Here is a 13,757-nt window from a genome sequence, read left to right as displayed (position 1 = left end):
CACAGTGAACTGTAGAGACATGACCGCACTCTACGATAGCTGGTGCCAGACTCTGTCACATGCCTGCATGGTCTTGTGGGAGCCTCGGCATTGATAAAGTTATTTTATCTTAATTTTTCTTCCGGTTCCGTTCCGGAATGGGCAAGGGGTAAGCGCATGAACTCGGTGAACCCATGGGAGTAGCAGATGGCGCGAGCGCAGGGTGCGGACGGGCCGCGAGGGCGCCAGGTGCGGAGGGAGGGCACTAACCTCCCGTTTCGGAGAGCTTCCCGTGGTAGATCTTGTCCTCCACAACGTCGGTCCAGTAGAGGGAGCTCTGATTGAGGTGGAAGTCGATGGCGATGGTGTTGCGGAGACCCGGCACCAGGACGTTGTAATCGCCCTTGTGCAGGTCGATGCGCCGGATCTCGTGGCGGTTGGAGAATATTATGAAAGGGACGAAAGGGTCTGCGGGCGGCCGTACCACACGAATGGGATTCAGAAGTGGCACGCGAGCAGCAGAAGATGAAAGCGATGGCACGCGACGGCAAATCGGAAGAAAGAAGGCGCATCGAATGTTGATATTAAATTTGAGATGAAAGTGGACCGTATTATGTATTAAAAAAAGAATACCAAAGAATTGCAATTTTAGCAAATAATATGCAAACAAAATTGCGAGGCAGTGAAATAGTCTTCCCGAGTTGCCTGTCTGTACATACTCCCTTCACATTCACTATTTAATGGTTGATTAAAGTTTCAGATGCCAGCTCTTTGAAATACAGGGAGCTTGCAACCTTCAAAGTGATAGTCTTGCTATCACTCAGCCTATCAAAATTCATAGCATGATCTCTTAGCAATGTCATTTGCTTGGAATAAAAGGCAAAGTGTGATGACATGAAAACAAATAGAACGCACATACATTTTTTGAGAACAGACGAGAAAGCCGGGTTACTGTTTCATTTAAATATTTGTCTCAAACTCTAAAGTGTCTCAATCAGTTCAGCACTAAAATAGCCATTTGCGCTTCGCACAACCAGCATAAAAATATATTTGATGGATACTAGCCGCTTAATTTTTGAAAGGCAAAAGCACAGAAGCTGATAAGCGGCTCATTGCAATGACACTGAAAATCATGGCTCATGCCACCAGACGCAACGAGGCATTTTTATCACTTTTCCCACTGCTCCCGCTCAAGTTATCATCTCGCTCACCAAGGCTCTGGCAATTCTCCCCGTCAGGCATCAGCATCCAGCCGTCATAGCAGCCGCACTTGACGATGCTCTTCTCCTGTTCGCAGCGCTGGCTGCAGCGGAGGTGACGGGCGCAGTAGTCCATGAAGTCGCAGCTCTTCTTGTCCTTCCCCAGCTGCATGCCACTTGGGCACGAGCACACCACCCCTTCGCCCGGCGCCACGGTGCAGTTGTGCGTGCAGCCCCCATTGTTCACCTGGCACTGGTCTGTAGGGAAAACAAGGGAGGGCCCACCGTCAAAAAAGTGAGAGCTTCTCCACGTTCTCTCCGAGTGAGGATGGCACGGGTTTTTTTTGTGTCATCTCCATATTTTGAGGTGAGAATTCTGCATTCCTCTGGCATTGGGGGGAAAAAAACAGCATCTGTGTTGTTATTCTCTGTATAGTACAATGTTGCTTTATCCAACCGGACCAATGAACCGCCCCCACACCCAGTGGAGTATTTGTGCATGCTGTAATGGGGATTTTTATACAAATGCTCATGAATCCGACCATATCACATGCAGTAATGAATTCTCGATCTTGCCAAAAAGTCACTTGTTTCAAAAGTACCGTTATGCATGTTCCCAAGTTTGCGGTTTAATGTTGTCCACTCGCCCTATACTGTATGTGAATGGAGGAAGCATCACTTTCTATAGATGTTCACATATAACCGTCTCCTCAGTCACCATGGAGTCACACATGTGTGACGTACTGCACCGTAAACCTAGACTCTTGATCAGTTATTTTACAGTCTGCTGTAAGATGCAGAGAAATCCCAGAAGCTTCATTGTAGCCAGAGAAAAAGTTGAAAATTGAAAGCAAATGTGCAAAGCATCTAACACTGCATGAAGGATAAAAATTGCATAAAGTTTTTGAAAAAACCCAAGGAACTGATTACCATGACATACAATGTAGTAAAATGCCATAAAAATAGCTTTTTTTGCTAAGTAATAACTTGATTTAAAGCTTTCGTGACTGCAGGGATTCATATTCGTGGTTCTTTCGGTAAAGTCACACCTGATGATGATTGCTTGTGTTGCAGTCGAAACGTCATGATAATTTTTATTGTTTAATATTTTTATTATTGTATTATTTCCCTACTACGTGACTTTACCGAAAGAACCAAGAATATATAAGTAATAACTTATTCATAGAAATTTTGACAAAGGAAAACAACACTGCATGCATAGCAAATATAAATCTACATTACCCATTGGCAGATTAACTAGGCTGGTGAAAAATAAATAAAATATCTTAAGAGAGCACTCAATTAATTATTCGCCACTCCTCACTTGTTTAGGGTCAGTGACTCGTGCCCACATGACATAAACATGTCAAGTTATCGTTAATAAAAACAGACCGCACATCTTTACCTTTATTCTACTGAGTTGAGGAAGAAATGTATGTTTTTTTAATACTAAATTGCATATGTTTGGCATTTGCCATGTTTTTATTTCATCTGGACCACCTCTCCCCCCCCCCCCCCCATTTTCATGGATGACAGAGAATTGACTGTGCAAATGTGAGCTAAATATAATTTCGGCGTTCAACACGCAAAGTGCACGGACGTCAGAATAATGTTGGCTTTTCAGTGAGAATGTCTGCGGCTGAAAAGGCAATTGTTTTCTTAGTTTGTTGAGCAGCATGCATACTGTGCCAATGGAAATTCTACCAAAATCCTGCCATGTATAAATCTCATAAATATATAAACCAGCTGAGAATGTTCTTCCATATATCGATTGTTAAAAAAAAAATCACTAATTTCAGATATAAAATTACATTGTGCAATATAACAAAATGAATTGAAACAAAGTGACTCGTGTTTTGAAAACAGTGCTACGGCAGATTTAAAGCTTGGGTGGTCTCGAGGTCCAGGCTGCTTGATATCAAATATAAGATTTTAACAAGAAGTGTGTAGCAATCTCCCCAGGGAAAACACTGAAAAAATACAGCAACATATTAAAATGATTCTCAAAGGACATTCCGTCTGCTCGCCTGTGTATGCAAGAGCTCATCATGGATTTCACAAGCAGGCCATTTGCTGCCCATTTTCTGCAATTATTGTGGCCAAGCGTGCCCACAAATTATCGTACAATTGCGCAAAATTCCTCACCAGAGGGTTCAACAAAATGTTGTTCCAAGCAAGTCTCTTACAGCCATATTGTTTTTAACATCAGGGCACAACCAACATAGATTTATTTTAAAGCACAATTATGCAAGAATTTCCATGACTAACTAATATCAACATCAACTGCTTATTTATCAGAGCATGCTATACTGTTGGTGCAACAGGAGGCAAGGCTGTTGGTATGTAGATTAGTGTTCATTAAATAGTAACAGAGCTGACCTTTAAAAGATAAAATGGCTGTAAATAAGACAAGTAATTGGCTTACTGCTGGCTTAGGACTTATAAAAAACTCCAGTGTTAATTAGATAATGGTTTCACCAGGGGGCATGCCAAAATATTAATAATAACTCAGTAGTTGAAAGTTTGCCGTTAATTCGGTGGCATTAATTCCATAGCACAGCTTAAGGACTTGAACTACATATTATTTACATTCAAGATAAAAAAAAATACATTGCGTGATCAAACACCGTCATGATACATATGTATTGAATAACCTGGGACAAACATTACTTTGGAATCTTAGCTAATCATAAAATGGAAAAGTATATTTGGAGTTAACCCTGCTCGTACATAAAATATGTGCAAAGATAGAGCTAGTAAAATCTTACAACTCATTTTTATAACCTTTGAACTGCAAAAGACAATATAAATGTTAACCTCATCAAGTTTGGAGCAGTTGCACAGTGCTTAGCACACTGCGTTCTGAGTAGCGCGATCCAAGTTTGATTCCTGGCCATGGCCAACATGTACCTTCAACCCATCGTGACCAGTGTGGTCAACGCAATCCATGACCTGACACAACTTGAGGAGGCCTTCAATCAGCAATGGGTTACACAAACGGCTGTAGGCATTGTTTTTTTTACATCTCAAACAAATAACCAATATAATAAACATGCTAGCACGGCTCTGGCCTCTCTATGTATTCGTTATAAAGTAGGGCATTGTTCAAAGGTTGTCTACGATATACTTTATTTATTGTAAGGCAGTGTTTTTGACAAAAAAACATTTTTGTTTTGCTATAACGATTTAACCATGAGGAAGATACATTCATTATGCAGACGCTATCAACATACAATTCAATTCATTATTATTAACAATCTTATTTAGGAATCACCAACACTGTTTGCATGACATTACATTAATATTAGCATTCTACCAGCATGTCCATATACATCATAGCCTAAAGTTGTGTGCCTTGCATTTCTAAAAAAGTTTAACGATGTTGAAGTGTGAAGGGGCTATGCCTTGACACTGCATTTACATCCAATGTGCCAATGCATTCAGACTTTAGAGGTAAAAATATCATATCAGCATGACACAGATAGTTCACCAAGGGTGAGTGCCAATCATACATCAAAATACTGGCAGGTGTATGTTAGATAATGCTTGGAATAAAATATGGCAATTGCATATGATTATTTCATTATCTAGAGTTAATAATGTTGTGTTACAAATGAAGTCAATCTTGATTTGAAGCTTTCGTGACTGCAGGGATCCATACTCTTTGGTTCTTTCGGTAAAGTCACGTAGGTAGACAATAAAATAAATAAAATCACGACGTTTTGGGCGCAACACGAGCGTCCGTCATCAGTTGGGACAACCACAGCAAGAAACAATTGCTGAAGTGAGCAAAAGGGCTGCGGTAACAGGAGGCTATAGAGGTGAGAGAGGGGGGAGGGAGCAAGGGGGGAGAAATAGAGAGGGGGGGTGGGGTAGGGGTAGGAGAGTGCTGAAGTGAGCGGGGCTGGGAGTGGGAAGCTGAAGAAACTGGAGATGTGGAAAATGAAAGCAACACTCATTTATATGATCCTGGATTAACAAACAAAAATAAATGCAAGTTTAGCAACTGCATCAATAACAAATATATACAATAACCAGAAATTGTGTTTTTTCTGTGGCCACTGCATGACAGGATGTGATGATCTACTTTGCTGTGTGAATGTTGCAATGCAATTTCTTTTCCTGTCGACAGGATGTGAGAAGATGAACGGTGATACAATTTGTGGCAACAGAAATAATACGTGAAAATAACATAAATCCATCGATCAACATTAAGTATAGCCGAGCAAAATATTTTTTTTATCATGATGATCTTTAACCTGGCCGTACATATGACTGCACAAGACCTATTTTGAATGGGTGACCTTAGCTTTGCCCGAGGGCAAGCACTGGCCCCGTGCCTCCTGCCGTCAAGCTAACACGTACCGCACAGCATGCCTTCGTCAGAGCCGTCAGGACAGTCGCTGTGACCATCGCACAGCTTCTTGGGTGGCAGACAGATGCTGGAATCGTTGGCGCAGGAATGGGAGGGTGGCTTGCACAGCATGGTTTCGCAGCCCTCCTCGTCAGAGTTGTCCTCGCAGTCATTGTCACCATCGCAGAACCACGTCTTGCTGATGCAACGGCCTGTGGAGACAAAACTTGCTTAACCCTTCGATTTAAAGCTTTCGTGACTGCAGGGATTCATCTTCTTGGTTCTTTCGGTAAAGTGACGTAGAATGGAAATAATAAAATAATAAAAATTAAACATTATAAAATAATTATCACGACGTTTCGGCCACAACGCAAGCAGCCGTCCTCATTCTACGTGACTTTACTGAAAGAACCAAGAAGTTAATTAACCCTTTCACCGTTCTGAGACGTCTGCATGTTGCAGGGTGGGAGTCCTGTTCACCGCTGAAGCTCTGAACGCGCAAGCGGTCAGCGTCAATTTTTATTTAGCGAGGCGTAGCGCCGTTGTTTTTAAAAACATTGTACTCACCGCAGAGAACTCGACCGACACGCCCACACTCTGATATCTGGTGCCACACGCCCTCCTATATGGCCTTGTGGGAGACTTGGTACTGATAACTTTTTTTCTTCCGATTCTGTTCCGATGATGTACGTGTACGTCATCAGAATGGGAAAGGGTTAATTGCGTTGTAAATAATATTGCAGGCTGTCAAGACCAACTGATGCCTCTGTTATCAGAGACCAAGATTGCTTTTGGTTTCCATGGCGATGCATTTTGAGAAGTTTCTTAATGCCTGGTCTACCTCTTTTGAGGTTCTGCACGAGTGCATGCAATGCATACTTGCAAAGCACTGCATATTAAAATGACAGCCCTTTTCACTCGTAACAGATATGCATGGGATTAATCTAAGCTTAGCTTGCCATTCCTCTTTGCTTGCGTGCCGACTGCGTTGGACTGAAATGTAGTGCTCTAGACGATGATCTAGTGGATTTACATGCATCACTAGACAAACACCTGCATTCTACATACATATCTTACCTAATGTAATTATTGAAAGATTTACATTATTTAAATATACAAAATTTCATCATGTCAGCAGTATACACATTGATCTGTGAGGTTTTAGTCAATGCAATGGGTAAGAATAAAATTGGTGAGAAAATCTGATTCATGACCTATGCACCTTGTACTAATATGTATTTAAAAAATCAGAATACTATTGTAATAATGTTCACATTAATACATCATTTTTGAAGATACATTCTTCCAAAAGAGATGCATCATACTCAGAATGTGTAAATTGGGAATCATAAATTCCACAAGAAAATGAATTAATTCAGTTGGGTATCTTTATCTTGAGAAAAAAAGACGACTTCTCACAAATGAACAGTCGCCCGCTCAAACGTTACTTTACGGAAAACATGTGCAAGGGGACATACTGAAAGGTTGACTTCAAATACACGAATACAATCTGATGAGAGACGGCATGACAAGGATGAGACGAGTCACATGCAGACATCCCCCGCTGCACCACGCACCCGTATCCCGACAGGAAAACTGCAACGTGGGGTCACAGGTGCGCACGACGCCATCGCACTCCTTCTCGTCGCTCGTGTCGATGCAGTCGGTGTCACCATCGCAGCGCCAGCGAAGTGGAATGCACTGCCCGTCCGCTTTGCACTGGAACTCGTCCCCGTGGCAGCCACCCGGTGGTCGGGTCGCTGGAACAGGTTGCAGAGACAAACCGTGGTGACGCGGTAGGGATAAACGGGGCGCCAGCATTCTTCGGGCGCCGACAAGGGCCGGCGCTACGCACTGGTGATGGGGGCGACTGCCCAAGGCATTTGGGCAGAGCCTAAAATAACTTCAAAATCTTGCCCCATTTGTGAAATGTCAACAGGGGCATCGCCTCGGCTCCGCCGTCTAGGACAGAGCGCTCACCCCCAGCTAACAGTTCCGATGCCTGCTGTCCGAGTTACGTAATGCAAGAAAATGATTGCTTCGTGGCCCCGTACCGAAATTGTGCTGGCACTTACTCCATGCCTATGCGATGCACAGGCAGGGCATTATTCTGATTTGGTTAAAGGAGACGTAAAGCGAAATTGAATGAAAGTGTCATACGGATAAATGTGGCAAACGCAACGCAACTTTTTCACGGAAAAAACACATGTTGCCTAAACTTCTATTGTAGTATTCAAGCGCTCCAAGGGTAAATATCCTTCAGAAGAATATAGCTTCCTCTTGCCATCACAACATTTTGAGAAAATTCAGAACGATGTTGTGGATTCTCAGAAGCTATATTATGCGATTCAAATTAATGAGAACACATGTAAGGAACTATTACATATATTATTAACCACAAAGTCATTTTATCACCATAAATGTCACAGATCATATAAAAAAAGATCTTAAGGACAACGTTTCCATTCGTAACAATGGACAAGCCAGTCCTATATCGAACGGTGCTCATAAGATACTTTTACAACAAAAAAAGTGAAAACACGAGGTTAAATAACGAATGACCAATCCAAGCACGAGCATCACATTACAGCACGGCGACCTGCGATGGAACGGCGGCCCTTGAGAGCCCTTGGCACATTGTGCTTTACCGAGCTTGGTGCAGTTGGGGTTGGTTTCATCGCTGAAGTCGCCGCAGTCGTTGTCCCCGTCGCAGGTCCAGTGGCTGGGGATGCAACGCCCGCTGTTGCACTTGAACTGGGAAATCGAGCACGAGTGGTTGCAGCCAATCTCATCGCTCGCGTCCGCGCAGTCGTTGTCTGAGGGGTGCACGAGGGGCCGACAAGAGGAGGGGGGGGGGACAACGGGGACGTGAGAGCGAGAAGGGGGCTAAGGAGCGAGCGAGCGAAGGAGAAAGACACAGGGGAAACGTAAGAAATAGCGGGAAAGATGCAGAGAGGAAGGATGTTCGAAATGCGAAAGGTGATTGGTTAGCAGTGCGGAATGCGCAGTGGGTAGAAAATAATACGAGGAGTTGTAAATAGGAACGTAGATGGAGAGGATGGACATATTTAAGATGTTTTTGAAGTCGGTGTGATAGTCGATGGTAGAAAGTGGGTGTGAATAGCCACGAGGAATGGGAGGAGATGACAGAGAAGACATGTGGAGTTGAGGAAAAGCAGGGGGGAATGTGAATGCAAGAATTGGACGTAGAAAGAGATGCTGAATGCACAAGGAGATGGCAAATCGTCAAGCTGTGAAAATGATTGACTGAGCGCAGTGCTCAGCTGGTCTTTTGGAATTGCACAGAATAATTAATATGCATCATGGGGAGGGGGAAAACTGAATTATAACACACATTAGTACCATTAATTTGTTCACGTAAAATGCTTCTGACATACATTTGAATTATTAATTTATATTATTAAGAGGAATAGCATAGATCACACGGTGTACCATGGCATCATCTACATAGTCATTTGTGGCATGAATTCCGAACACAGCATTAGTTGTAAGGCCAGACATTATATTCAAGGTAATTAAAAAATAGCTGCCGTTAGCAAAAAATTAAGTCTTTGCTTATGAAAACTAAGTAGGCTACGGAAAAACCTATAGAAAATTACATTAATTAAAAATAGAATGGCTCTTTATTAAAGAATAAGAACCATTCAATATTAATTTTGGAGCTTTCATGACTGCAGGAATTATTCTTTGTTTTTTTTCAGTAAAGTCACGTACACAGATAAAATAATAAATTAAATAATAGCATACGACGTTTCGATTGCAACACAAGCAATCATCATCAGGTATAATGAAATAGCGACATAGAATCTAACCAGAAAACTATAGACAGTCATATAAGCAGACAGATATCACCAAGATACACAGAGAGAGCAACCCAGGTACAGAGACAGAGGGGGGCGGAGGCCTCCGCCCCCCTCCGTCTATTTAAGGCCACCCCACAGAGACGATCACCCCTCTCTGTAGCTGGGTTGCTCTCTCTATGTATCTTGGTGATATCTGTCTGCTTATATGTCTGTCTATAGTTTTCTGGTTAGATTCTATGTCGCTATTTCATTATACCTGATGATGATTGCTTGTGTTGCAATCGAAACGTCGTAATATGCTATTATTTAATTTATTATTTTATCTTTATACGTGACTTTACCGAAAAAACCAAAGAATAAGAACCATTCAATATCGGTAGGGAAAGTGATTGAGGTTTGTTAATCTTCATAATCAACGTTTTTGGGTTTAGATCGCGTTATTTATAAATGTGTCGTAACCCTCCACCACCCGACACGGCCAATCAGTAAAAAAGTGTCACATTGACAAAAGACAAATAGTTCACTGCTTTAGCCCACCGGTGTGTTGAAACCACAACATTTACAATTTGAGTACGACGTTTCGCTGGTAATTGCATCCAGCATCATCGGGCAATTCGCCAGAATTTGTCTTTTGTCAACGTGACACTTTTTTACTGATTGGCCGTGTCGGGTGGTGGAAGGTTACGACACATTTATAAATAACGCGATCTAAACCCAAAAACGTTGATTATGAATAACATTGGTCGCGAAAGCCTACGTGTTAAACTGTTTATTAATCTGTTAACGCAGTGCACTGCAGAAAATGTGGAAGGTGTGGCTCCTAATTTAACAGCGTCTGACAGAAAATGCCATGCACGGTGATCTATGGACTACCGTAGAACATTGAACAGTGCTTTTCATCTGAGCCATCACCACAATCGTCATCTGCAAGACAGAAAACAACGAGGCTGGACGGGAAAAAAAAGACACGTAAATGACCCAAATAAATAAAAATTACAGAGTGTGCAAAAGACAACGGCGAGATGGAATGGAGGATCACGCGTGGTTCATCACTGAAAATATACAAGCTTGGGGTGAACACGTTTTTCATTTATTCGGATATGAAGATGATAATTTTATTTATTTAGATATATGATAATGCACATGTGCCAGCTGTGAAAATGGTGGTGGATATTATTTATGGTGTTATTAATATTCTATAACTCTTAGGCTTTTGTGATTGGTTCAATATACCATGTGATCAATGTTTTTTAAATATATATTTACCTATACAAGTAACATATGCATAATTCTTACACATAGCAGTTTTAAATATCTAATTTTGGAAACATGTGCAAGTTGCACAATGGCCAATGAGAATATAGTTAAATCTTGACTTTCAAGCTTTCGTGACTGCAGCAATTCATATTCTTTGGGTCTTTCGGTAAAGTCACGTAAAGTCACGTAGATAGGTTCTTTGAACCTATCTACGTGACTTTACCGAAAGACCCAAAGAATATGAGAATATAGTTATGGAGACTGTAATGCCCCTTAAGACTTCCTACTGAAACAAATCCTTAAAACTTCAAGCCAGCACAACCCCGCTGAGACAGACTGAGCTTCCTCCAGCACGTATAACACAAGAACAGGATACAGTGTTGATATTGCAACTGATTTAAAGCAGGAGGATTCTTTGGTACAAAGTGTATTGTTGTGGAAAATTGAACTCAAAAGTGTAACTCAACACAACTAAAACAGCTGGTTTGTTACTCTTACCCTAACTCCAACCCTTCAATACTAACAATACATGGGCATACATAAATATACAAAATCATTTCGAAATGAAAAATGTATGTCTCCATGCTCAAATATCCATTTATGCAATTGCCCTAAGCCAGCAGTAGAAATTACACATTTACCGTGATGGGGACCAGTATCTCCATGGGATATATAAATTAAATTACTAAATACAGACACAAAGGTAATGTTTACACATTTGATGGATTTCTGCGACCGCAATCAAAACCAATGGTTCAAGCAGAGGGAAACTGGTGTGACGATATTTTAAATGGCATTTTCTTTATCACTTTTAAAGCGTACAGACACACACACACGACCCCAAGCTACCCAGTCAAAGCTTTTAAAGGTAATAGGAGATGAAGCCAAGATGAGAGAGGGTAAGACATATAGATGAGACAGCAGATGGACCCCACAGCAGGGTACGAAATGAAAAGCATTGGCAAATTTACGCAGACACTAGAGAACACGTGTGTCCCCAGTGGAAGCCTAATCCTCATTCATGTATGCTGGCATTAAACCCTGATTACATGGTGTTTTTGGACCAGTAACTATTCTATAATTCTCACAATGTGCAAACAATGCCAGCTGTTGAAGCGTATTTCCTTTCGAAGACTCACAAGTCGAATCGCCTTAGCTTGATAATAATACTAGATTTTAAAATGTTTTATGAATGTATTTTACATATAGTAAAAAAAAACTGTCTGAATAAGAATGTGGGCATTCACCCACTCATCTTAGGAATTTCATTTCTGAACAACGATGTAAGAAACTGGCGCAATTTTTTTTTTAATGAGATTTGCACAATGTGTTGCACGTCATATTCGAACGACAAAGGATGAGGGGGGGAGCAAAGATTTGACGCAGCTATTTTGGCCATTATAAAATCAACTTCAGTTCCACCAGGCATGCTGCGCAACAAGCAATGTGTCACGGCTCGAAATTACCTGCGTCGCAGCGCCAGTTCATGTTGATGCAGCGGCCGTTGTTGCAAGCAAACTGCGTGAGCGGGAAGCACGTGGGGTATGCTGGAAAGGGGCAAAAAAAATATCCATTGAGATGCGGACACTCCAGCAGAGGCATACAAATGTGAAAATAAATAAAGTTCACTTTCAATAAGTGTGTAATACTACACGTTCCTCTGTGGGGTGCCCTTGCCAAGGAATGACTTCTTGAATAACAGTTGTCTTTTTTAATAATGTCTTTCCATATACTGCTAGCAAATCAAAGACTTAAAGTAAAAAAAAAATCTTCTTTTTTACATAAAAATACATATACTTCTTAGATCTGCTCGTAAATGTGATTTTATGGAGGAACTTGTCATTCACTTTGTGTCGGGCATGCACACATTACCAAAACTAAAATAGGTCTCAATGTGACGCGTGACATTCCACTCAATTGCACAAATCAAGTTTTAAAAAAGCACAATTACGGCCTTATATAATAAAATACTTTTCTGTAGGTCTCCATTGGTTAAAATGTGACTTGTCTATAGTCACTAATTATACTCCAAAATAAGTAGACTGGGCAGTCAGGGCAACAGCACTGTAACATGCGATAACCTTGCACAAATGTGATCCTGTCAACTGCATTTAAATATGGAGTTCAAACGGTGATACGACAGCTAATTGACAGTGGCTCATGGTTGCTATTATTGTGGTATGCATGGTCGTAGGCCCCTTGCTGGGTTAAGAGGACTCCTCTTTTCCATTAAACACCACTTGTGCTCACTTTCAGGGGCCCCATTTCATAACCTCAAGTCTTCTTATAGTCTTGACTCCCCCCCCCTCCCCAAAATTCCATCTTGACACAGAGACCAGACTCATTCGAGCGGCATTTTTTAACCAATCCTCCTGTGACACCGTTCTCTCAACCACCCCCATGCCGTGCACGAATGTGCAGTTTTACACCGACTACTCACCACAGGAAGGTGGCTCGTCCGAGCGATCTCCACAGTCATCGTCCAGGTCACACTTCCAGGACATAGGGATGCAGTGACCACTGGCACAGGAGAACTGGTTTGGAGGGCATGTCCGAGCTGCCACCACGACATATGCAGGAGAGGATCACATAGGGTAATATAAACAGGAGTATCAATCGCATTCTTCCTATGAATGCACGTGTACCGATCATAAGGATTATTTTCCTATGAATTGTGATAACTCCTTTGTACATACAGCTCAGTGTGTGTGTGTACACATGTCAACGTGTGTACATAAATGCAGAGTAGTGTAGCGGTTAGCGTGCTGTGCTGTGCTACGAACTGGTCCTGGGCCTCTTCTAGGTCGACTCAGCCTCAAATGAGTGGGTAGTGCGGTGTGTTAACATTGCCACTCGGGAAACGGGGCCGCCAGAAATGGAGTTGGGCACCCAACGGCGCTACTCCTCGCCTTTGTGTGCTATGCCGGCCTTCATAGGTGCTCACTAACAGCACTTGCCCCGAAAATATGTTGAGTCTATATTGGAGATCTATGTCTTTGTCTTTGTACACAAGGCCACTGTATATATGCATGCAATGCATATTTCTTATCTAAATATGGATGGGGAAAAGTCAAAGGTTATCAGAAAACGCTGCTGAATTGTACTTTTTACAATGGAATAATTGAGTTCTTTGTGACAGCGTTT

At 41.8% G+C, this 13,757-nt stretch overlaps 1 protein-coding gene across 6 annotated transcripts in view; it reads right to left on the bottom strand.

Moving 5' to 3' along the window:
* The window catches only part of LRP1 (LDL receptor related protein 1), a 308,287-nt gene that overhangs the window by 109,714 nt on the left and 184,816 nt on the right, over nt 1-13,757 (bottom strand). For all 6 annotated transcript variants that reach the window (XM_061554630.1, XM_061554632.1, XM_061554633.1 and 3 more), the window contains 7 exons: nt 13,054-13,170; nt 12,080-12,160; nt 8,181-8,348; nt 7,110-7,292; nt 5,544-5,744; nt 1,191-1,436; nt 250-447 (listed from right to left, as the gene is read on the bottom strand). In XM_061554630.1, the coding sequence (XP_061410614.1) occupies nt 250-447; nt 1,191-1,436; nt 5,544-5,744; nt 7,110-7,292; nt 8,181-8,348; nt 12,080-12,160; nt 13,054-13,170 (1,194 nt within the window). The remainder of the gene's footprint in view (nt 1-249; nt 448-1,190; nt 1,437-5,543; nt 5,745-7,109; nt 7,293-8,180; nt 8,349-12,079; nt 12,161-13,053; nt 13,171-13,757) is intronic.

This window comes from Lethenteron reissneri, chromosome 20 (assembly GCF_015708825.2).
Source record: "Lethenteron reissneri isolate LAM-NWPU_2019-01 chromosome 20, ASM1570882v1, whole genome shotgun sequence".
NCBI classification, from domain to species: domain Eukaryota; kingdom Metazoa; phylum Chordata; class Hyperoartia; order Petromyzontiformes; family Petromyzontidae; genus Lethenteron; species Lethenteron reissneri.
The sequence above is the reverse complement of the archived record's forward strand: the minus strand, read 5'-3'. Positions and strand labels throughout refer to the sequence as shown.